The sequence below is a fragment of the Alligator sinensis genome, unplaced genomic scaffold (assembly GCF_000455745.1).
Source record: "Alligator sinensis unplaced genomic scaffold, ASM45574v1 scaffold1034_1, whole genome shotgun sequence".
Taxonomy (NCBI): Eukaryota; Metazoa; Chordata; order Crocodylia; family Alligatoridae; genus Alligator; species Alligator sinensis.
In genome coordinates, this window is record NW_005842798.1 from 562,294 (window position 1) to 584,649 (window position 22,356).

General features: G+C 41.0%; 1 protein-coding gene across 1 annotated transcript in view; it reads right to left on the minus strand.

Annotated features, from left to right (window-relative positions):
• Positions 1 to 17,931: 17,931 nt before the first annotated feature.
• LOC102380047 (neurobeachin-like) overlaps positions 17,932 to 22,356 on the minus strand; it is a 122,767-nt gene continuing 118,342 nt past the window's right edge. Inside the window, 4 exon segments of the mRNA XM_025191246.1 lie at positions 17,932 to 19,743; positions 20,810 to 20,961; positions 21,639 to 21,693; positions 21,695 to 21,785. Of these exon segments, the coding sequence (XP_025047031.1) occupies positions 19,653 to 19,743; positions 20,810 to 20,961; positions 21,639 to 21,693; positions 21,695 to 21,785 (389 nt within the window). The 3' untranslated portion in view covers positions 17,932 to 19,652.

Consider the following 22,356-nt stretch of genomic DNA (forward strand, 5'->3'; position numbering starts at 1 on the left):
CCCTCCCCGCCCACTGCCCTCGGGGTCCCCGCCGGGCTGCCCCCACAGACGGGGGGCCTGGGGGCCGCCGACCCCACCATGAGCTCTGTCTGGGTGGAGGCCTCAGAAGACCCCATGGCAGGCAGCAGCACCAGGGCGAGGCCCCTGGCAGCGGCGCTCCACATCTGCACCATGTCTGCAGAGCTGCGTCTACTGCTCTCGCTTGCTGGAGGTGCCCTTCTGGGCTGCTACCTCGTGCCCGCCTTATGCAAACGCCGGTGCAAATGCCGGTGCGCCCTTACAGAGCGTGTCTGTTTGCATGCACTGTTCACGAGCGCTGCCTGCATGCAGCTCGGGAGCGTGGCTCCCTGTCAGGTGAGTTAAGAGGGCTCCGAAGGGCTTCCCCTTCGGATCTGCCACAGCTGCGCTCTACCGTCTGCCCCACTTACCTTTGGGGGAATCAGCTGTTGATGCCCCCTCTGCTGTCTCCTCAGCTACTGCCACTGCCATTTGCCGCCTGCTGCTGCTGCTGTCTCCGCCGCCGAGGTAAGGGGGCACACATGCATGTGTGGCACACGTGTGCCCTGCTCCCTCTGCTCCTGATCCCCAACTGCCGGTGGTTCTTTCCAACCGTGGATTTTAAAGCCCGCAGTTTGAAATTCCCACTGTTGGCCCTACAGCCAATCACGCGTTCCAGCTAGACCGGAAGTGCGTGCCGAGAGCCCCGCCCCCTACCGCCCTACCGCCCCCTAGTTTAGTAGGATTGGTTTCTATGCAAGTTGCATAATGGCCCCTCTCAAAGATAATTAGGCCTTGTGGTCTTATAAGATTAAGTTTGTCTCTTCCTAAAGATCCTACACTTCATTGAATCATAAGGTTGGGAGGGACCTATGGGTTCATCTAACCCAGCCCCCTTTACGAATACAGGGTCCTAAAGCAACCCATACAAGTGATTATCGTGCCTCTTCTTGAACACCTCCACTGAAGGAGATTCTTCAAGTTCCCTGGGCAGCTTGGTCCATTGTCCTGCTGTTCTTACAGCTAGGAAGTTGTTTTCTGAAATGCAATTTAAGTCTGCCTTGCTGCAGTTCAAACCCAGTGCTTCATATCCTGGCCTCTATGACAAGGGAGAGCACTTGTTCTTTATTTTCTTTATGGCAGGTTTCATAGTGAGAATATTAGAAAGGAAGAGCTTTTCAGGCTGAAAACAACACCAGCAAGAGATTGAATGGCAATGGAAATTAAATTGAAAATTAGACAATTTCTAAGTACTGGAGGAGTTGGACTTTTGTTTGCCTTCCTTTGAACCTTTTAGGTGTTGGGCAGAGTTAAGGGGGGGAGGGTGCTGACTGGCCTGCGCTGCTTTGAATCCAACAACAAATACATATATATTTGATCACAATCCTATTCAAAATAGCTTGATCTGAACTGTTTGCAATTCTTTGTGGTCAGATTACTTAGGCAACAAAGTTTCCTTGAATTGAAGAGGCTTGTCATGGAATTTCTTGAAAGGACTTTTATTTTCTGATATGGGTTCTTAAATTATGATTGACAGCAATGAGGTTTATCTAGTGTAGTAGATATATATATATATATATACACACACACTTTATCAAATATAGTACCTTTATCTACTTTGCTTCTATTAGAAATTTGTATATGTAAAGCAAATAAAATAGAAGAAAAAAGTAAGAGAATTACATTACATTTTAGAAAACATTTGATGTCTAGTCAGTTATGTGTTGAATTTACTTAACACATATCCTCTCAGACTGTTTGACATGTTTTAAGGTCCTAGGTCTAAATTATACCAAGGATTCTGGCCTTCTTGTGAAGGGATGTAAGAACAGGAGACCAGAAGGGATCATTTGGGGCACTGAGCCCAGTATCCTGCAATTGGCTGCAAATGTGCCACTAGTTTGATAACAAGTGTTTGAATTTTGTAGTACTCGCCGTTAGGTTTGTGGTCCTTGTTCTACAAATAAGCAATTGTTTCAGAAGAAAAACCACATTATTCTACCTTCTGACAATGACATCTGTTTGTTTTTTTAACACGTTTTATAACTAGTTTTTATCCGGCACTTCTCCTGAGTGGATCTCAAAGCACTTTTCAAAGGAGTTCAATATCATTCTCCTTTTGACAGATAAGAAAATTGAAATGTGGAGAGGGACAATGACTCTCTAGAGCTCTGCCAGGATGGCAGTGTCAGGGTTGAAAGGGAGACCGTTTCCTGAGTTCCAGTAGAGTGCTCTCTCCAAGAGGCATCACTGCCTCTCTATTTTATACATTTTATGCATACATACATTTGATTCCTGCACTGATATCTAATGTCAATACCATGTTCAGTTTGGACACTTTCAGGGCATACTTGAAACCTCTCCACTCCATATACATCATCTCTGGCACACAGAAGGCTCATTAGGCTACAAAATAGCTATTCTTTTTGGTGTAATGTTTATTCTATTCAAAATATTGCAGTATATTTATTTGCTTGACATTTATAAGATTGCTTTTTATATCTTCATTGTTTTCTCTGTTATATCTTCAATCAATCTCAACGTATGTTTTCTATACTTCCTTTATTTTTGTTATATGGCTTAGCTAACAGCCTATAAATTCATGAAAGATGCTTTTTTATTATTTACAGCCAGAGGTTATTGAAAGGCCAGGGTTTTTCTTTTTTCATTGGCTGATCTCCTCCCCCCAACAAAAAAAACCTCATTGTAAAAAAGCATTTGTGTTCATTTACACAGATAAAGCTTATATTTTATGACTGAAGCTTGCTTTTATCTTTGTTCAAAGACTTTACATTTATTTTCAATTAAACTGCTGAATAATAAAGGATTAGCATTTTTTTCTTTCTCTCTTGTATTTTGAACACTACAGACTGAGGATCTGGGGATATTTCTAGACTTAATGAAATTAGTAACATCCTGATTAATACATCCTGAGAGGTTCAATAATATTTGATTTAGCTCAAGTGTTTGGGTCTATATCCCTATTTTTCAAGTACAGTAAACATATAATATCATTTAGAATCAAGCACCTTTCTCATCTCTCCTATTTAAACATATTTGCATCAAGGCAGTAAGAATCATAGAATATTAAATATTATTTTAATATTATTGGTGATGGATTTGACTGTATCTATTTCCTGCTTAGTCATGATAAGGTGTATTATCTGGATATTATTCCATCAATAATTGAAACAACAGTTTGAAGAGTCCTGTTTGAGCTTGATGGCTTAATATGGCCCTTTTAAGCTTTTGCTGTTTTTCCTCATTCTGCAACTAAAAATGAAACAGCTGTTCCTTCTAGTCTTTCTTGTGCACTATTAACATAATTGTTTATTAAATTCAGTCAGGAACATCTGTACTACTCCTTTCACAGCAAATAAATTACACAGGTATTACTGAAGCATAAAGTGAAGACTGTGGGTTAACAGTGGTGGTAACTAAGCACCTAACTCAACCTGCAAAATTTTTAGTACTGATCATGTGCAAGATAGCGAGAACCAAGGACCACACAGCACAAAACCCCCCAAATACTACAACTTAACTTGTAAATGAGCACAGTTTGGGACACAAGAATGGGCTGGGCCAGTGGGGCCTGCCTTTTTGGTAAGGATGCCAGAAATTAGCCCCATACCCTCATCACATGCCCTGATCTCCTTCCCCTGTCTGATAGGCTGCTGTGTTTTTTGTTTCCTGCCTGATCTGTTGTTTGTTTTTCTGCTTCCTGTCCTGCTCTCCCTATCCAATCTGCTGCTGTTTTCTGCTCCCTGGGTGCATCTACATGTGCAATTACGTCAAAGCAATAAACTCTGACACTTAGCTCACTGGAGTTTACTGTTCCTGGGCACACTGTTTGTATGTGCACCTGGGACTGCAGCACATTGAGCTGGGTCAGAGAAGACCCAGCTGGCAGGGGCCCCAGGGGACAGTTTGTGCCCCCAGCTCAACATGCTGCAGAGCGGCTCTCTGGGGCATGAGGGTGCTACAGTGAGGGAATAGCCGCTAAGCAGCCTCAGCACTGATGTACTCTTGTGCCCCACCAGCCATGTCAGCATCTACGCATGCAGTGCTATCGAGTAAAAAAATCCAGAGCAGGGTAGTACTTGTATTTGCAAATACTACCCTGCAATGGAGTTTATTAGCTTACTCCAGCCTAATAGCCCTGCATGTATAGATGCGAGACATTTACTGTGGAGCTAATTAGTTTATTCTGTAGTAAATATCTTGTGTAGACCTGCCCCCTATCTGCTACTGTGCTACCTATCCCTTCCTTGGTTTATTGCATACCACACACAGAGGCTGCCCATGCCATTGTTGCTGAAGGTTAGCCAACCCTGGGCTAGGCAGTTGATTTTTTTGTTTGTGGCCAGAACTGTGCCTCTAAGCTATTCTTTAACTTTCAGATCACCCCCACCAAGTGTGGCCATAAACATGTCTTATCTAAAATTTCAATTTTCTTCTCTTAATTTCAGGGGCTATAGTGTATACTTTGTCCTAAAAAAAGTACTAAAACATGTACTGAAAACCATTTATCTCACTGCCACAATCAGCATGTGTCCACACAGCATGGAATTACTTAGCTTCACTATAAAGGCTGAATGGTGGAATCAATGCCTTTCAGCGTTGTAAACATTCTCTGAGCGTAAGACTGTTGATTCAGTTTGATGTTATTGGCATGACAAGCACTGCAAGAGTGACTAGAGGTATATAAAAAAAGAAGATCCTTAAGCATGTCAAAAGTATGATCCTCCCAGGATAGGTCTACACAGTTTGGGGTGTAATTCCCTTGTGTCCCTTCATCAGTTTTATCCACTCTAGATGCAGTGGCTGGTTGCTATGCAGTGTGATGCCATTGCTCCCATTCATCTGAGGGTCAGGTATGGTTTTTCTTTTGCATTGATCTTTTGGGATCCAGACAGAAGTGACAATTTTCACCTGATCTGGCCACAGCAGACTATTGCTGTGACCAAACACAAGTGCATGGCTGTAGACAGCTTCAAAAATGGCCAATCCAGTGAAAATCTGACCCTTCATTGCATGAAGTATCAGATAAAGATGTTTCAAAATGTAGCACCTTCTGTCACTTGTGTCGGCAGAGCTCCCAGCCTGTTGCTGTTTTCAGACTGGGAGGGAGGAAAGGGAGTGGAGGGAGTTCAGTCTGGTGGTTTTTCAGTCCCCCTAGAGGATGGGAGACTCTAATTCACCCATCCCACCCTTCAGCACCAGCTTGGGAGCCCCAAGAACAAGCTCCCTCGGCTGCTTTCCCTCCTCCCATTCTGAAAACAGTGAGCACTGGCAGAGAGTCCTGGCCATTGCTATGAAACCTGGCTGCAGGCTCCCAGCCCACAGCTAGATTCCCCTCCCCCCTGGAACCAAAGTGAACTTCTGTCTGGTCAGGGGCAGCATTGTAAGTCCGAATGCTTTGCAGAAAATGTTCTGAGTTACAGCTGGGACCTGCACTTCCGTTTGCACCCTTAGCGCAGGAACTGTACACAGTGCTGAGTGAGACTTTTTTTTCTTGTAGAAAATGTTTTGCCCTAAGGTCTGAATAAGCCTACGTCAGTAACCTATCTAGGTATCAGCCTCGTTTTTGTTTTCTTCTGCACTTCTTTACATTAATCGGGCAATGTAAATGCCAATCACATACAGATAACCTAGACAGAGAGAGGGGGAAGCAGTCAGCCATTGCTATATATTGATCCTTCCACTCCCTTGACTTAGAGTGGTAGGATAAGGAAGCAGTAGTGCTAATTCTATGATTTCCCCATGCAAACCCACATCTAACTGGTGTTTGTAGAGGAGAGGAAAGCACTGGTTGTGATATACCTTGACTTTAGCAAGACCTTTGACACTGCCTCCCATGACAGTCTCATAAATAAGCTAGGGAAATACTGTCTACTACTGTAAGACAGGTGTTTAAGCTAGTTGCAGGTGACAGAGTTAGGTGAGGCAGCAGATGCTGTGGGGGATAAGACTAGGATTCAGAATGACTTTGTTACACTGGAAAAATGGTTTGACATGATCTGAATGAAATCCATTAAGGACAAGTTCAAAATCTCACACTTAGGATGAAACAATTAATTGCAAATTGGGGGTGACTGGCTAGGCTGCAAAAAGGACCTGGGAGTTTGAGTGGACTGCAAGTTGAATAGTTCAACAGCTTGCCAATGCTAAATAGCTGAATAGTTGAAATGTTGAATAGTTCAACAGCTTGCCAATGCTAAATAGCTGAATAGTTGAAATGTTGAATAGTTCAACAGCTTGCCAATGCTAAATAGCTGAATAGTTGAAATGTTGAATAGTTCAACAGCTTGCCAATGCTAAATAGCTGAATAGTTGAAATGTTGAATAGTTCAACAGCTTGCCAATGCTGCAAAAGAAACCAACAACTTATTAGGTTTTATTAACAGGAGTGTCACATGTAGTGTGTCTTCTATTCTATTCAACACTGGTGAAAGTGCTCTTGAAGTATTTTGTACATTTTGGGGCATCACACTTCAAGAAAGACATAAACAAATTGGAAGAAGACCAGAGAAAAGCACCAAAAATTATTAGAGATCTAGAAAACATAACATTCAAGAAAGATTGGAAGAACTGAGACATAATCTGGAGATGAGAAGAAGAATTATCAAGCAGGTGTGTTAATAGTGAGGTCCTGCAGGGACCAGCTCTTTATCCTTTTTTTTGAATCAGTGACCTAGAAGCAACCTTATCACTGATCCAGGTTTCAGATAAAACAAAGGCCATAGGAGAAGTAAAGGAGGACAGGTCATGGATGAAGAGTGATCTGGATTACTTGGTCAGATGAGAAGAAGCCAACAACAATGTATAGTCAAATACAATGTTGTACATCTAGAAATGTAGGCTGTACTTTCAAGATGGGGGACTTCAACATGGGGAAACAGTGACTCTGAAAAGGAACTCTGAGTCCTGGTGTGTGATCAGTTGACCATGAGCTTTCAGTGTGGTGATCAGCAGGACTGACGTGATCCTTGGATGTGTTAACATGGAACCCTAGCAGTAGTGAGGTTTATATGACCTCTTTATTTGTCACCAGTATGACTGCTACTGGAATACTGTCATTTTTGGTTTCCACAGTTTGGGAAGGATGTTGATAATATTTGGGAAGGTCAAAGAGCTACATAATGATTTGGAAAATATGCCTTATGGAGCAGGAAAGCCTTGAGTAGCTGAATCACCTGAGCCTTCTTATCAAACAGCAGGTTTAGGGGTAGCTTGATCATAGTCTAGCAGTGTGTACATGGAGAAGATGACCTGAATAATGGACTCTTTAGTCTTTATCAGTCAAAGGCCCAATGGCTGGAAGCTGGAGCCAGAAAAGCTTAGACTAGACACAAATTGTTAACAAAGAGGGTAATCAACTCTTGAAACAACTTTAAATCATTTATGATGGACTCACACTTTATTGTTCACCTTTAAATTAAAATGGAATGTCTTTCTAAAACAGTGAAGTTTTGGGTTAAAGAACTGTTAGTTTGGAAAACTTGCCTACATGATAGATGAGACTTGATCCACTCTATGGTTCCTTTCAGGCTTCATAAACTACGAATCCCCACTGAGCTACTTAAAGCAAATAGCAGCACTGTCTCCTCCTCTGTCCTTTGTGTGGGATTAGATCTCATCCGAGTCTGCCTACCAGATTAGCCCTGGAAAGTGAGAGAGTGTAGAGAGCAGCTATTTGTGAACTCCAGTGGTGGTTAGGCTTGAGAGATGAACAAAGCACCCTGGTGCTGGTGTGACTCGGGTGGCTGTGCACGTGAACAGAATGGAAATTGGATTCTGATGGAATTCAGGTGCTGACAGATGTTTTGCAAGTTGCCATTGCATTTGCATGTTCAGGTGTTTATATTCTTCTTCTGAATCTACGCCTAAATTAGTTAAGTCTTGTTAGGAATCTGGGTACAAGTGGCTTCTTACGCAAGCTCGCACTGGAAGTCTGTGGTGGAACGGGGAACGGAAACCAGGTTCCCAAGTCCCTCACAAGTAAACCAGTTTATTTTCTAGTTTTTCACAGTCTCTGACCCTGAAAAATCCAATACAAATTTTCCCCGTGAAGCTGATTTCCCTCTAGAACTGGAGACATGCAGGGCAATATTCTAATATTTTCCCTGCCTCATATGGATGACTTAAAATTCATTGCAAGACTTGAAATTCATATATATTTATAAAGAGCTTAGAGATTCCTGGAGGGAATGTGCTAGGTAACTGCCCAGTGTCCGTAGTTTATAGAGAACATTGAGCAACTGGAGTACTGATGCCTTCATCTGACAGAGGCATTAGAGTTTGCAATTCTGATCAGTCAGGTGAATGGGGGCAGGAAATGAAGTTGTCTGTTACGAGCACACCTGTATGTTAGGCCACTGTACTATCTGTAAGCATAAATTATAAAAATCTATGATATATCCTGATTTATTTTCATATTAATTTGAATTGTATGTAATTACTGGTTTTTGTTCACTTGAAAAGCTTGAAATCCCAAATCATTTACAATACATGTCAATATAAAAATCTCAATTATAAAAAATAGCAGAAAATAGTTTTGTTTTTATCTATCTTTCACATCTGATATACTCATGGTTCTTTATCTTCCCTGAAAGAACTTATGGTGTTATACAGAAAAAAAGAAGCGGGGACGTATTATTAATTTTTATAGAACATACATAAACCTGTGAACCTGGAACACTTTCAGTTCTGGTCAAAGTTTAAAGAGACATGGTTTTAAAATGCTTATTGTTATGAGTAAAGCACCTTAGATTAATATAACAAAGTACAGAAAATACATATTCACTTTATTTCCTTTGTGAATTTGATTAGTATGTATATAGTAAAGCAACTGGTCGACTGATGGTGCACAGACATTTCCCCACTCTTGCAGGAGGTAGTTTACTTGGCAAAACTGAAAATGAGCAATGAAGACTGGTTAGAGGGCAGCGGTGTACAGTGTGGCTCAAAGGACTGAGCAAGAACCTGAGTGCTTTTGACCTTCTACACGCAAAACAGAATCATACAAACCTCATCATCAAAGAGAACTAGACCATGCTACTTAAAAGCAGTTCTATTACAGCAAAGAGAAACGAGCAAATGAACAAATATTGGTGACCACATCCTTTTAAATGCATTTGTTTTTGAGCCCATGTACCTGCTAATGATGAGATTGCAAATTAATTCTTTTGAATAAGCATGTTGATAAATTTCATGAACATCTGCCATTAGGTACCTTTATGGCAAGGATCGTGTAAAGTGTCTTACTGTGTACTTGCCTGACATATTAGGTTTTTACCTTTCTGAAACATGCCTGGTATTTATACCTGATGACCAGGGATTCAAGTTTTCAGTTCCCTGGAAAAAAAGGGTGGATTTTCTCCTTTAATAGAGAAACCTATGGATTTTCTCTTTTAAAGGAGAAAATCATGGATTTTCCCCTTAAGAGGAGAAAAACGTGAGAAACCATGGGTTCCCTTTGCAGTGGCCAATCCAGTGAAAATCTGACCCTTCATTGCATGAAGTATCAGATAAAGATGTTTCAAAATGTAGCACCTTCTGTAACTTGTGTCGGCAGAGCTCCCAGCCTGTTGCTGTTTTCAGACTGGGAGGGAGGAAAGGGAGTGGAGGGAGTTCAGTCTGGTGGTTTTTCAGTCCCCCTAGAGGATGGGAGACTCTAATTCACCCATCCCACCCTTCAGCACCAGCTTGGGAGCCCCAAGAACAAGCTCCCTCGGCTGCTTTCCCTCCTCCCATTCTGAAAACAGTGAGCACTGGCAGAGAGTCCTGGCCATTGCTATGAAACCTGGCTGCAGGCTCCCAGCCCACAGCTAGATTCCCCTCCCCCCTGGAACCAAAGTGAACTTCTGTCTGGTCAGGGGCAGCATTGTAAGTCCGAATGCTTTGCAGAAAATGTTCTGAGTTACAGCTGGGACCTGCACTTCCGTTTGCACCCTTAGCGCAGGAACTGTACACAGTGCTGAGTGAGACTTTTTTTTCTTGTAGAAAATGTTTTGCCCTAAGGTCTGAATAAGCCTACGTCAGTAACCTATCTAGGTATCAGCCTCGTTTTTGTTTTCTTCTGCACTTCTTTACATTAATCGGGCAATGTAAATGCCAATCACATACAGATAACCTAGACAGAGAGAGGGGGAAGCAGTCAGCCATTGCTATATATTGATCCTTCCACTCCCTTGACTTAGAGTGGTAGGATAAGGAAGCAGTAGTGCTAATTCTATGATTTCCCCATGCAAACCCACATCTAACTGGTGTTTGTAGAGGAGAGGAAAGCACTGGTTGTGATATACCTTGACTTTAGCAAGACCTTTGACACTGCCTCCCATGACAGTCTCATAAATAAGCTAGGGAAATACTGTCTACTACTGTAAGACAGGTGTTTAAGCTAGTTGCAGGTGACAGAGTTAGGTGAGGCAGCAGATGCTGTGGGGGATAAGACTAGGATTCAGAATGACTTTGTTACACTGGAAAAATGGTTTGACATGATCTGAATGAAATCCATTAAGGACAAGTTCAAAATCTCACACTTAGGATGAAACAATTAATTGCAAATTGGGGGTGACTGGCTAGGCTGCAAAAAGGACCTGGGAGTTTGAGTGGACTGCAAGTTGAATAGTTCAACAGCTTGCCAATGCTAAATAGCTGAATAGTTGAAATGTTGAATAGTTCAACAGCTTGCCAATGCTGCAAAAGAAACCAACAACTTATTAGGTTTTATTAACAGGAGTGTCACATGTAGTGTGTCTTCTATTCTATTCAACACTGGTGAAAGTGCTCTTGAAGTATTTTGTACATTTTGGGGCATCACACTTCAAGAAAGACATAAACAAATTGGAAGAAGACCAGAGAAAAGCACCAAAAATTATTAGAGATCTAGAAAACATAACATTCAAGAAAGATTGGAAGAACTGAGACATAATCTGGAGATGAGAAGAAGAATTATCAAGCAGGTGTGTTAATAGTGAGGTCCTGCAGGGACCAGCTCTTTATCCTTTTTTTTGAATCAGTGACCTAGAAGCAACCTTATCACTGATCCAGGTTTCAGATAAAACAAAGGCCATAGGAGAAGTAAAGGAGGACAGGTCATGGATGAAGAGTGATCTGGATTACTTGGTCAGATGAGAAGAAGCCAACAACAATGTATAGTCAAATACAATGTTGTACATCTAGAAATGTAGGCTGTACTTTCAAGATGGGGGACTTCAACATGGGGAAACAGTGACTCTGAAAAGGAACTCTGAGTCCTGGTGTGTGATCAGTTGACCATGAGCTTTCAGTGTGGTGATCAGCAGGACTGACGTGATCCTTGGATGTGTTAACATGGAACCCTAGCAGTAGTGAGGTTTATATGACCTCTTTATTTGTCACCAGTATGACTGCTACTGGAATACTGTCATTTTTGGTTTCCACAGTTTGGGAAGGATGTTGATAATATTTGGGAAGGTCAAAGAGCTACATAATGATTTGGAAAATATGCCTTATGGAGCAGGAAAGCCTTGAGTAGCTGAATCACCTGAGCCTTCTTATCAAACAGCAGGTTTAGGGGTAGCTTGATCATAGTCTAGCAGTGTGTACATGGAGAAGATGACCTGAATAATGGACTCTTTAGTCTTTATCAGTCAAAGGCCCAATGGCTGGAAGCTGGAGCCAGAAAAGCTTAGACTAGACACAAATTGTTAACAAAGAGGGTAATCAACTCTTGAAACAACTTTAAATCATTTATGATGGACTCACACTTTATTGTTCACCTTTAAATTAAAATGGAATGTCTTTCTAAAACAGTGAAGTTTTGGGTTAAAGAACTGTTAGTTTGGAAAACTTGCCTACATGATAGATGAGACTTGATCCACTCTATGGTTCCTTTCAGGCTTCATAAACTACGAATCCCCACTGAGCTACTTAAAGCAAATAGCAGCACTGTCTCCTCCTCTGTCCTTTGTGTGGGATTAGATCTCATCCGAGTCTGCCTACCAGATTAGCCCTGGAAAGTGAGAGAGTGTAGAGAGCAGCTATTTGTGAACTCCAGTGGTGGTTAGGCTTGAGAGATGAACAAAGCACCCTGGTGCTGGTGTGACTCGGGTGGCTGTGCACGTGAACAGAATGGAAATTGGATTCTGATGGAATTCAGGTGCTGACAGATGTTTTGCAAGTTGCCATTGCATTTGCATGTTCAGGTGTTTATATTCTTCTTCTGAATCTACGCCTAAATTAGTTAAGTCTTGTTAGGAATCTGGGTACAAGTGGCTTCTTACGCAAGCTCGCACTGGAAGTCTGTGGTGGAACGGGGAACGGAAACCAGGTTCCCAAGTCCCTCACAAGTAAACCAGTTTATTTTCTAGTTTTTCACAGTCTCTGACCCTGAAAAATCCAATACAAATTTTCCCCGTGAAGCTGATTTCCCTCTAGAACTGGAGACATGCAGGGCAATATTCTAATATTTTCCCTGCCTCATATGGATGACTTAAAATTCATTGCAAGACTTGAAATTCATATATATTTATAAAGAGCTTAGAGATTCCTGGAGGGAATGTGCTAGGTAACTGCCCAGTGTCCGTAGTTTATAGAGAACATTGAGCAACTGGAGTACTGATGCCTTCATCTGACAGAGGCATTAGAGTTTGCAATTCTGATCAGTCAGGTGAATGGGGGCAGGAAATGAAGTTGTCTGTTACGAGCACACCTGTATGTTAGGCCACTGTACTATCTGTAAGCATAAATTATAAAAATCTATGATATATCCTGATTTATTTTCATATTAATTTGAATTGTATGTAATTACTGGTTTTTGTTCACTTGAAAAGCTTGAAATCCCAAATCATTTACAATACATGTCAATATAAAAATCTCAATTATAAAAAATAGCAGAAAATAGTTTTGTTTTTATCTATCTTTCACATCTGATATACTCATGGTTCTTTATCTTCCCTGAAAGAACTTATGGTGTTATACAGAAAAAAAGAAGCGGGGACGTATTATTAATTTTTATAGAACATACATAAACCTGTGAACCTGGAACACTTTCAGTTCTGGTCAAAGTTTAAAGAGACATGGTTTTAAAATGCTTATTGTTATGAGTAAAGCACCTTAGATTAATATAACAAAGTACAGAAAATACATATTCACTTTATTTCCTTTGTGAATTTGATTAGTATGTATATAGTAAAGCAACTGGTCGACTGATGGTGCACAGACATTTCCCCACTCTTGCAGGAGGTAGTTTACTTGGCAAAACTGAAAATGAGCAATGAAGACTGGTTAGAGGGCAGCGGTGTACAGTGTGGCTCAAAGGACTGAGCAAGAACCTGAGTGCTTTTGACCTTCTACACGCAAAACAGAATCATACAAACCTCATCATCAAAGAGAACTAGACCATGCTACTTAAAAGCAGTTCTATTACAGCAAAGAGAAACGAGCAAATGAACAAATATTGGTGACCACATCCTTTTAAATGCATTTGTTTTTGAGCCCATGTACCTGCTAATGATGAGATTGCAAATTAATTCTTTTGAATAAGCATGTTGATAAATTTCATGAACATCTGCCATTAGGTACCTTTATGGCAAGGATCGTGTAAAGTGTCTTACTGTGTACTTGCCTGACATATTAGGTTTTTACCTTTCTGAAACATGCCTGGTATTTATACCTGATGACCAGGGATTCAAGTTTTCAGTTCCCTGGAAAAAAAGGGTGGATTTTCTCCTTTAATAGAGAAACCTATGGATTTTCTCTTTTAAAGGAGAAAATCATGGATTTTCCCCTTAAGAGGAGAAAAACGTGAGAAACCATGGGTTCCCTTTGCAGGCTGGCAGAGTTCCAGCCTGCAAGGGGTTGCTTAGGGCTGCCAGGAGTGGGACGCAGGGGGTGCAACATGCACGTATGCATGAATATACATGTGGCAGCCAGGCCGGTTGGTGGAGAGCAGCTCCCGCAGCTCCCTCCAGGTAAGTCTAAGGGGGCAGGGAGAAAGAAATGCAGGCCACACATTGGGTGTGGGTGGGAAGGGGCACAGGTGATGGAGGTTGGGGGGCACAGACCACACATTGGGAGTATGGGGTTGACACATGCCAGCCAAAATTTCTGTGCCCACAGTGGGGCATGAGGCTGCAGTGGTGCCAGACCACTTCTGGAGGAGCTGCCTCCATGGCCTAGTGATGGGCTCCGTTACAGGAGGGAGTGCTACACCATCATGGCTGCCAAGAGGAGGTGCCCCCTGCCTGCCCAACAGCAGTGGGGGCACAACTCCATGCTGCTGCTGCTGCTGCCACTGCTACTGCCAAGCCTCATCATGGCAGTGTGGAGCTCCCTCCAGCTCCAAGTCCTGCCCACTAGGCTGAGGACATGGCTCTTGCCCAGCGCTGGTCCGGCCCAGCTTCAGACCCACACTCCACTGTGGGAACAGAAATCTTAGGAAGCATGTGCCCCCTCGCACCTTCCCCACACACCCACTCCCTTCCTCACACACTAGGGGGTAGAGGCAGAGGGCAGTGGGTCAGGCGAAAGGGGCACTGGCACAGTTGTGGGGGGCTGTGGGTTGGGAGTGAGGGGCACCAGCAAGGCCTGAGTGGCTGTGGCTTAGGAGTGAGGGGCAATGGTGTGGGCAGGGGCAGGGTACCAGCATATTAGGGCTGCTCAGCTCCACAAAGCTGCAATGGGAACAGCGGCAGCTGGATCTGCATGCTGGTGAGTGAAGGGGGCAGGGGGAGCTCTTATTTTCCATGATAAAAAACCCAATATCAAACCCCAACATTTATAAGTATTTAGAATTTATTTTATTCTAGTGATTGAGAAACTGGTAGGCTTCCAAATTGCTTTAAAGTTGTAAATAGATCCATAAAACTTTGTATTCAACTGGTACTTATATATATTTAGTGGCGTTTCATTTTAATCATGGAAAAATGCAGATATTGGGGTTTTTTATCAGACAATTTGCAATTTTGAAACAGAGAAAACCAGGATCCCTGCTGATGACTAGTTTGAAGAGAATTGTGAGATGTTCTGTCGGCCCCGTGTTGGGTGATGACAGGATGGTGAGATGGACGTGCATCCAAAAGCACCAGCCTGTACACTTCGAGGGCTCTTGGTTCGTCAGCAAACAGAAAGTACGGGGAGAGTGTATGTGTAGCAGGAAATGGAGAATTCCCTTTCAGTTCTGCCCCACACAGGCAAATAATAAGTGTGGCTGGGAAGTTACTTGTATTGAAGACTGATGGTGATAAAGGCAGTGGAAATGTCTAGCTTGTGGAAACTTCCCTGGGCCGCCTCTTGCACTGGAAAGACAGAGTTCCTGTTCAGCATGGCTAGGAGCCCTTCAGGACTGCAGGAACTACACTGCTGAGGCCTGTCAGTGTTTTAAGGCACCTAGAAGGTTAAGGCAGCAGTTAAGCTGGGGTACTGAGGTTTGACAGGTGCCCCAGCTGGATATGTAGGTGTGACTTGGTTAGCTGGGTCTTGCTATGGATCTAATCCTTAACTTCAAGGTTTTAGGTGGCTACAGGGTTAGGCAGCATCTGAGTAGCAAATTTAGATGATCAGCTCAGTGTTGCCTCAGACTTAGATGCCTAAAATGGCAGTTGGGTATCTGAATTTACTGTAGTCTGAGGGCTATAGGTAGTACATTTTCAAAGATGTCCTCTAGAGTTCTTTCATTCTTAAACCTTGGAAAGTCATTGTAAACGTTGCAAAATTGGGCATAAAAGCTCAACTTTCTATTGATGATCTCTCCATGGCACATGTCTAATATTTGCTATGCCTTTTTCTTTTGCTGTGTGTAACCTTTAGTTTTACCTAGCAGGTTTTTTCAGTCTGTGTTAACAACAGAATACTATTCCACTTTTGTAAGCACTGGCAGCTGGATCCACAATGAATGTACTGGAGACTGTGCCTGTTAGCTGGATATTTGGGTCCACAAATGAAACTCATGCACATTAATCTCCTTTACATTATTTATATCTACTCGTTCTCTTGTAACAGTAGGTGGTTCGCTTGATGTTATCAAAAGTCAGCCCTTATCTCCACGTGTCTGTTCCAGATGCTATTTCCCTGGCAGTATGAGGACTTGCTTCAAACATCCTGCTTTCTTGTCAGCAGGGCTGATGCAGTATATTATAACAAGCATTCTCCATAACAACTGTTCACAGGCAGTGTTTTTAGCTTTACAAGCACAGCCTGAGAGATTCCCTGTCAACATAATCATTATTCATCCAAGGCTCTTCCAATAAATTGAGTCTAACTAGTCTTTCCCAAAGGTTAAAATGAAGTGGGCTGGAGTTTTTTTCTTCCTTCACTGTCACAGGGGAAGTAGCATGCCCTCCTTATTACCAAGTATCTTAGGAGTTAGACAAAAGGTCTATCCCACTAGCTATTGCACCATTCTTTAGCTAAAGCTTTTTTTTTTTCCGATGCAATTCTCAGTGTAGTGTCAGTAATGTCAGTAATGACCGATTAGCTACAATCAGTTTTTTCCCTCCTGGTTAGGATCCTGACTGTGTTAGTATATGCAACATCCCCTCAGGTGAGAGACTGCTCAGCCCAATCACACGGGCCCTGACTCCCAGGAGAAGCTTTAGTTGGCATGCTGCATGAACTCAGAGCCTCGGTGGCGTCAAGAACTCTCCTTGTATATTAAAAGAAAAGTAAGACCTGGCCAACTGTGTGGGAGAGATGATGATGCCTGATCCTGTACAGACAGAGTTGTTTCATTGTCATTGACTATTAAGTGGGTGGGTTAAGGAATGCTGTATCTGCTACAAAATATAAAGGTTTATTTTAAAAATTGCAAAATATTCTGCTGGGTAGAAGAAAAAGCACCATGGCTAGAAGAAGTTGTTTTAAAAATGGAAATAAATGAGATACAGCTATTAAGAAAGAAAACAGCAACGTTCACTGTTGAGCTAGCCTAGGTACTCTCGCTCTCTTAGAAAAAAACAACTCTTTTTCCCTTGTCCCCCTGTTTGTGACACTCAACATGTCTATCCTGGAATTTGAAATGCAGAACTTTTGGGATAGGTACCCTCTTTCATTTGCTGTTTTCACAGTGCTTGCTCTGTTTGGGATTTTTGCTCACTCTATGACAGAGTAATATGCTGGATCTGAAAAACATTTTATTATTATATGAAATAAAACTCACCTCATGTAATGCTGAGTCTGCACATGGCAATATTCCCCAAGATGTAACTAAAACAGAATTTAATTGCAATGCTACAGTGTTTAAAGTTTCAGCTTAGTAAACAAAACACAAATTTGCAGTTGTTTATTTACATGGTGGCATCCTGAAGCTATGATTTCTGGACACTGTTTTATGGTTGTACAGCCAGAATATTACAACAAATTAAAAACATTTTTCCAGACTTAGAAAGCCTTAAAAACTTTTTGAAGATAGTGGGAGACAACTGCTTCCACTAAATACATATTATATTTAAATAAGGTTTTGAAATGACCCCCTTTAGTTTACATTGATAATTGCTTGACAGATAATGCCGCTACAGAGGGAGATATTCTGAATATGGATTACTAACTAAATATATAATATTTTCCATCCAAGTAAAAAATGTGGACAACTTAAGTGTGAGGTACTATGAAAGAGAGAAAAGGGTTCTAGCAGACCTTTTTACCTCTGAAGGACAGGATTCTTTATGGGATTCTGTAAGGACACAGTTCACAAAAAATGCAAGATTATTTTCAAAATCTGTTCTGATCAACAAAAGAGGGGGAAAAAAAACTACACTGTGTTCTCGTCATGCATTGGTAATCAGAAGAACTGCAAACCAAACTGTGCTTAGCACAAGACCATGAGCTCCAAAACAGTCATACTTTTGTGATTAATGCAGATTTTTTGAAACTATTGTTTATTCACAGTGACAGTGTAGATGGTTTGATGAAAAGTTCAATGAAATGAAAAACAATCACTGAATTCTTTGCATATTTTATTTTTCTTTTTTGATTTCCAACTCACACACATCTGGCATATTTTACATCTTTGCAATAAAACATGGTTACAATAGCTTGAGGAATTTATATATCCAAAATATTTCACCATGATCTCAAGATGAAATGAACTTGTCTTCCAGATGTTCAATATTCTCCCAATTCTAAGCTACAAACTCAAGATATTGCTTACAGACTGGTGATGAATAACTTAATCATTACGCTGATTCCCCATGATTTCAGAATCTTATAAATACAAACGACAATGAAGAAGGAATTCAGTGCTAAAACTTACTAATACAAGGTGAATAACAAATAAGTAATCACATCAATAAATAATGATATGTTTCTGGTGCAAAGTGCCAATACAAAGAATCCATTATCTTTTTAAATAAATGACTGCAAGTGAGTGTAAATTCTGAGAAAATTACATTCCTGTTACATGCCTCATAGCCCTACCGACACAATATGTACATCTATGACAATACAGTCACCAAATATACAAAGAAGAAAGATGAAGTAAAGTGTATATACCCCTGGGTGTGTAATTTGATCAGCACAATGTGTGGAAAATTATTCTGATAGTTGTTATTACAGTATTGTAAAACATGAAGTGCCTTAGGTTGAGAATGTGGCTTCAGGTGAGATTTTCATAAGAACCTAAAAGAATAACCTCAGTTACCTTTGCAATGAAGCTAAGGTGGTTAAACAAATCAAGCAACAGAGAGGAAAAATAAGAGAGAAATTTAATTGCAACGCCCTTCCCCCAGTGGGCTCTACGCCAAATGTGATGAATCCAGAAGTATAGTACTCATGGTGTGCTGGGAGTCATTAAGCACTATAGAGCATCACAAGACTCTTGAGAATATAATAAAAATCAGAACCTCTCCTCCCTGCTCCCTTTCTGACTTGGATTTAAATTTAAAAGGGAAGAATTTAATAATTTCATTGTACAAAGTAGAAGAATGGTGAAGGATGGCTTCTTATCCAAATGCTTCATGAGCAACACTCCACTTAAGTCGGGGTGAGTTTAGATTTAAGAAGTGAAAACCATGTTTCTGTGAGAATGTCAGAATTACTGACTGCACCCAAATTCAACCCTTTAATACAAGCTGTGCCCTTAGACAGATCTCCAGTTTAATTTGTGTGAATGCACCTGTTCCATCAAGACATCAGGTTTAAAGTACATGCAAGTTGTAACTCCACAATAAAATTAAGAAACAGTTTTGTTCTTTTTACAAGGTTTTACTTTTACAAAAGTATCCCTTCAAAGTTAAGATGTGCATCTGATGTACAAAGTATCAAACGTATTTTTTTTCTCAGCTTGAAAAGAGGCTGGAAATGGGATGCATGTTAGGTTCATAGCCTAAACATCGGAACAACTGGACACAAGGTTCCTCAAAATTTTCAAAAGTCTCTTATGGCGCATCCTACTACCTTTTTCTCAATAAACAAAGATATATGAAATAATTACCAAAACAGCTCCTAATTCATATCATTTACATGGTACAAGCTTGCTTTTCAGCAGCTGGTGTTCAGTTGTGAAATAACACACAAAGTAAAATGGTTGCTGACTACAATGTACAGCTATTGCTGGGTGTAATGGAATGTACAACGGAGGTCAATGTAGACGTGTTTTTCCACCAGAGATTACACCTTTCATTGTAGCACTTGTGCTCTCAGCTTTACCTTGGCTTTCTGTTCTTCAGTCACCTTCAATATCTGTTCTGATGCTCATAATGCCACCGATTAAAATCTATATTAAAAGCTACAATGCTACCAGAAGCCATGCCAGTAATCAGAGTTCTGAAAAGGGAACAAAGATAGATTTTGGATACTTATTACATTTTTTGACAATGTTAGACATATTTAAATTTAAAAAGACCCCTGAACAATACGCTACATATTAAAAGTAGGTAAAAAATAAAGCCTGGAGCATGTCTTCAAATAAATAAATATTGCATTAACTAAATACATGTTCATAAACAGATTTAAACTGAAATAGATCACTAATGTTTTTCTTTATAAGAAAAAGAGTTGAATTTGCCCCTTCAGTTCTGGCATCTGAATTCCATTTAAACATCCTGCAACTGAACTTCCATCAGTAGTAGGCCGACAGTTCATTCTTTGTCCTTACTTAAATAAGAATAGGAGGTGTTTAAACTTAAGCACGTACTCAAGTGCTGCTGAATTTGGGCCTGAAATCTCACTATTAGAGGACAGAGAAATTCTTTTCCTATTTTCTTATTGTAAATGAGAATCCTCAGCACACTGCATAGCACTGTATGTGCAGAATGGCAGCATTCCAAGGATAAATAAGCCTCTTCCAGAAAGCTAGTTTTGATTTGGCAGAAATCTGCTTTCTAGTCATGAACTTGTGGATGAACACAGTGGGTGAGTTCTGAGTTACGAGTACTTTTGCTGCTTTATCAAACACTAGCTGTGCAGAGATGCTCATTTCTACCAGAAGAAAATTCTTCTGGTAGAAAAACAGTCTGGGATATGTTTCTCCAGCCCCATGGCTGAAAAGCTACAAAAGTAAGGTCTCTAGCCCAGGGACACTCAAGGGTACTCCCTGGACCACCCATGTCGTTAGGCAATCAATTAATTGACAACCTCTTTCTTATGTAGGAAGAGGGCAGGTTGTCAAGTAGCATTTGGCACTTGCTGGAAAGCAGCAGTTGCCACAGGATCAGGCACAAAATGATTCAAGATAGATAAATCAACAAGAAAATAATAGAGGACAGAGTTTTCTATCATGGGCTTCAAATTAACTACAAAAGGGGACTGCCACATTAATACTCCAGGAATATATTCAATTTATTTGATTTAACATTTACAAGGTAATTTTAATTCCGATACTGTCACTCACCTCTGATCGTGAGACAGGTCCATAGCTCTAATGCCAGCATCACAGCCAGGGTAAATATAGAGCTGCTTAAAGTCACAAGCCTGCCATACTTCCACCACTCCATTATCTCCTCCTGTCACCAGGTTCTGCCCATCACTGCTCAAGAGGATAGCCTGCAGGGGAGACAACCAGATTGTTTGATTCCTATTTGAGAAAACTGACAAATACCACTACAAGTCATTTAAGCAACAAATGATTTCCACATGCTTCTGCACATCTTGGAGGTGAAAAAAAACTGCTCTTAATGTAGGAACCCCAGATCTTCAATAAAATATCTGTGTGGCTTTACAAATGCAAAAATTAATTTTGCATGGGGCTGAAAAATGGTGTAAGTATGCTTTCCAAGACTGGAGTTCAGCATATCAGATTTCTCTGTCCTGCAATATTTGATACCATCACTAACAGCTAAAGCTGAAGAAGGATCTGCATTCCTAATGCTGCTTCAGGTGCTAGTGATGGAGCAGAACCCTGAAGCGTGAATTTGTAACTGGGGAAGTAAATAAACATTGCAACAATTTTGTTTTAAAGACGCATTTTTTTTCCCCACTGCATTTTAAATCTAAACATAAATTCCAGGAATCATCTGGCTTCACAAACAATTTTTTTTGCTTTATTCTAAAACAAGTCAAAGTCCACTTCTGAATGGAGATGCACACAAGAGGATCTGTGTTTGGATGGGATTTTTCCAGATGACAACAACTTTACAAGTGTAATTTCCCTTGAGCAACATTCCATTCAAGTAGGGGAAAAAGGAGTTCCATGTCAAAGGGTTGTTTACATTTAGATTTACCCTGGTTGAGTCATTGATCTCCATCTGAGCTAAGAGTTTGCCATTAATGCTGAATTACTGAAATTAAGCGAGGGTACAAGCAGTTTTCAGTTCCTTCCAAGGCTCTCAGCAAATCTCCAGTAATCGTGTGTACCAGACAAGGACCTTCTGTATATTAGAAAATGATAAAAGGTATTATACAGAAACTCATATCATAAACTATACACAGTTTGCATGCATCTAGTGTATAATATATATCATATGAGTGCTGTACAGACAGGAAGATACAGTCTGTTGCCTAAAGCGTTGACAGTGTACACCAGGAAAAGAAAGAAACAACATATAGGAGCTAAAGCAAAAGGATACAATATACCAGTGAAGTGGTACTTTGTATTTACTTCAACTCTTACATAGTTTCAGTTGTTAGGATTTTTGATCCTTTTCTACTAATTAACCTTTGTGTAAGTGATATCATTCTTCTTCTCTTCCCAACCATTCAGGAGCCCCTAGCTGCCCCGTACCCCTACCCCCAATCATGTGAACTCATTCTATCCTGCCCATTCACATCAAGCAGGCAAACAGATGGGGCCCTATCAGTGAAAAGTAGGAGAGGCTCCCCGGGGGCAGGTAATCACGTCACCACATGTTCCTCCTGCAGTCAGTAGCAGTTACTCTAGGTCTTCCCCCTCTCCACCATGAATGCATAGGCAGACTTTAATATTGAATCATTTCGGCAAGG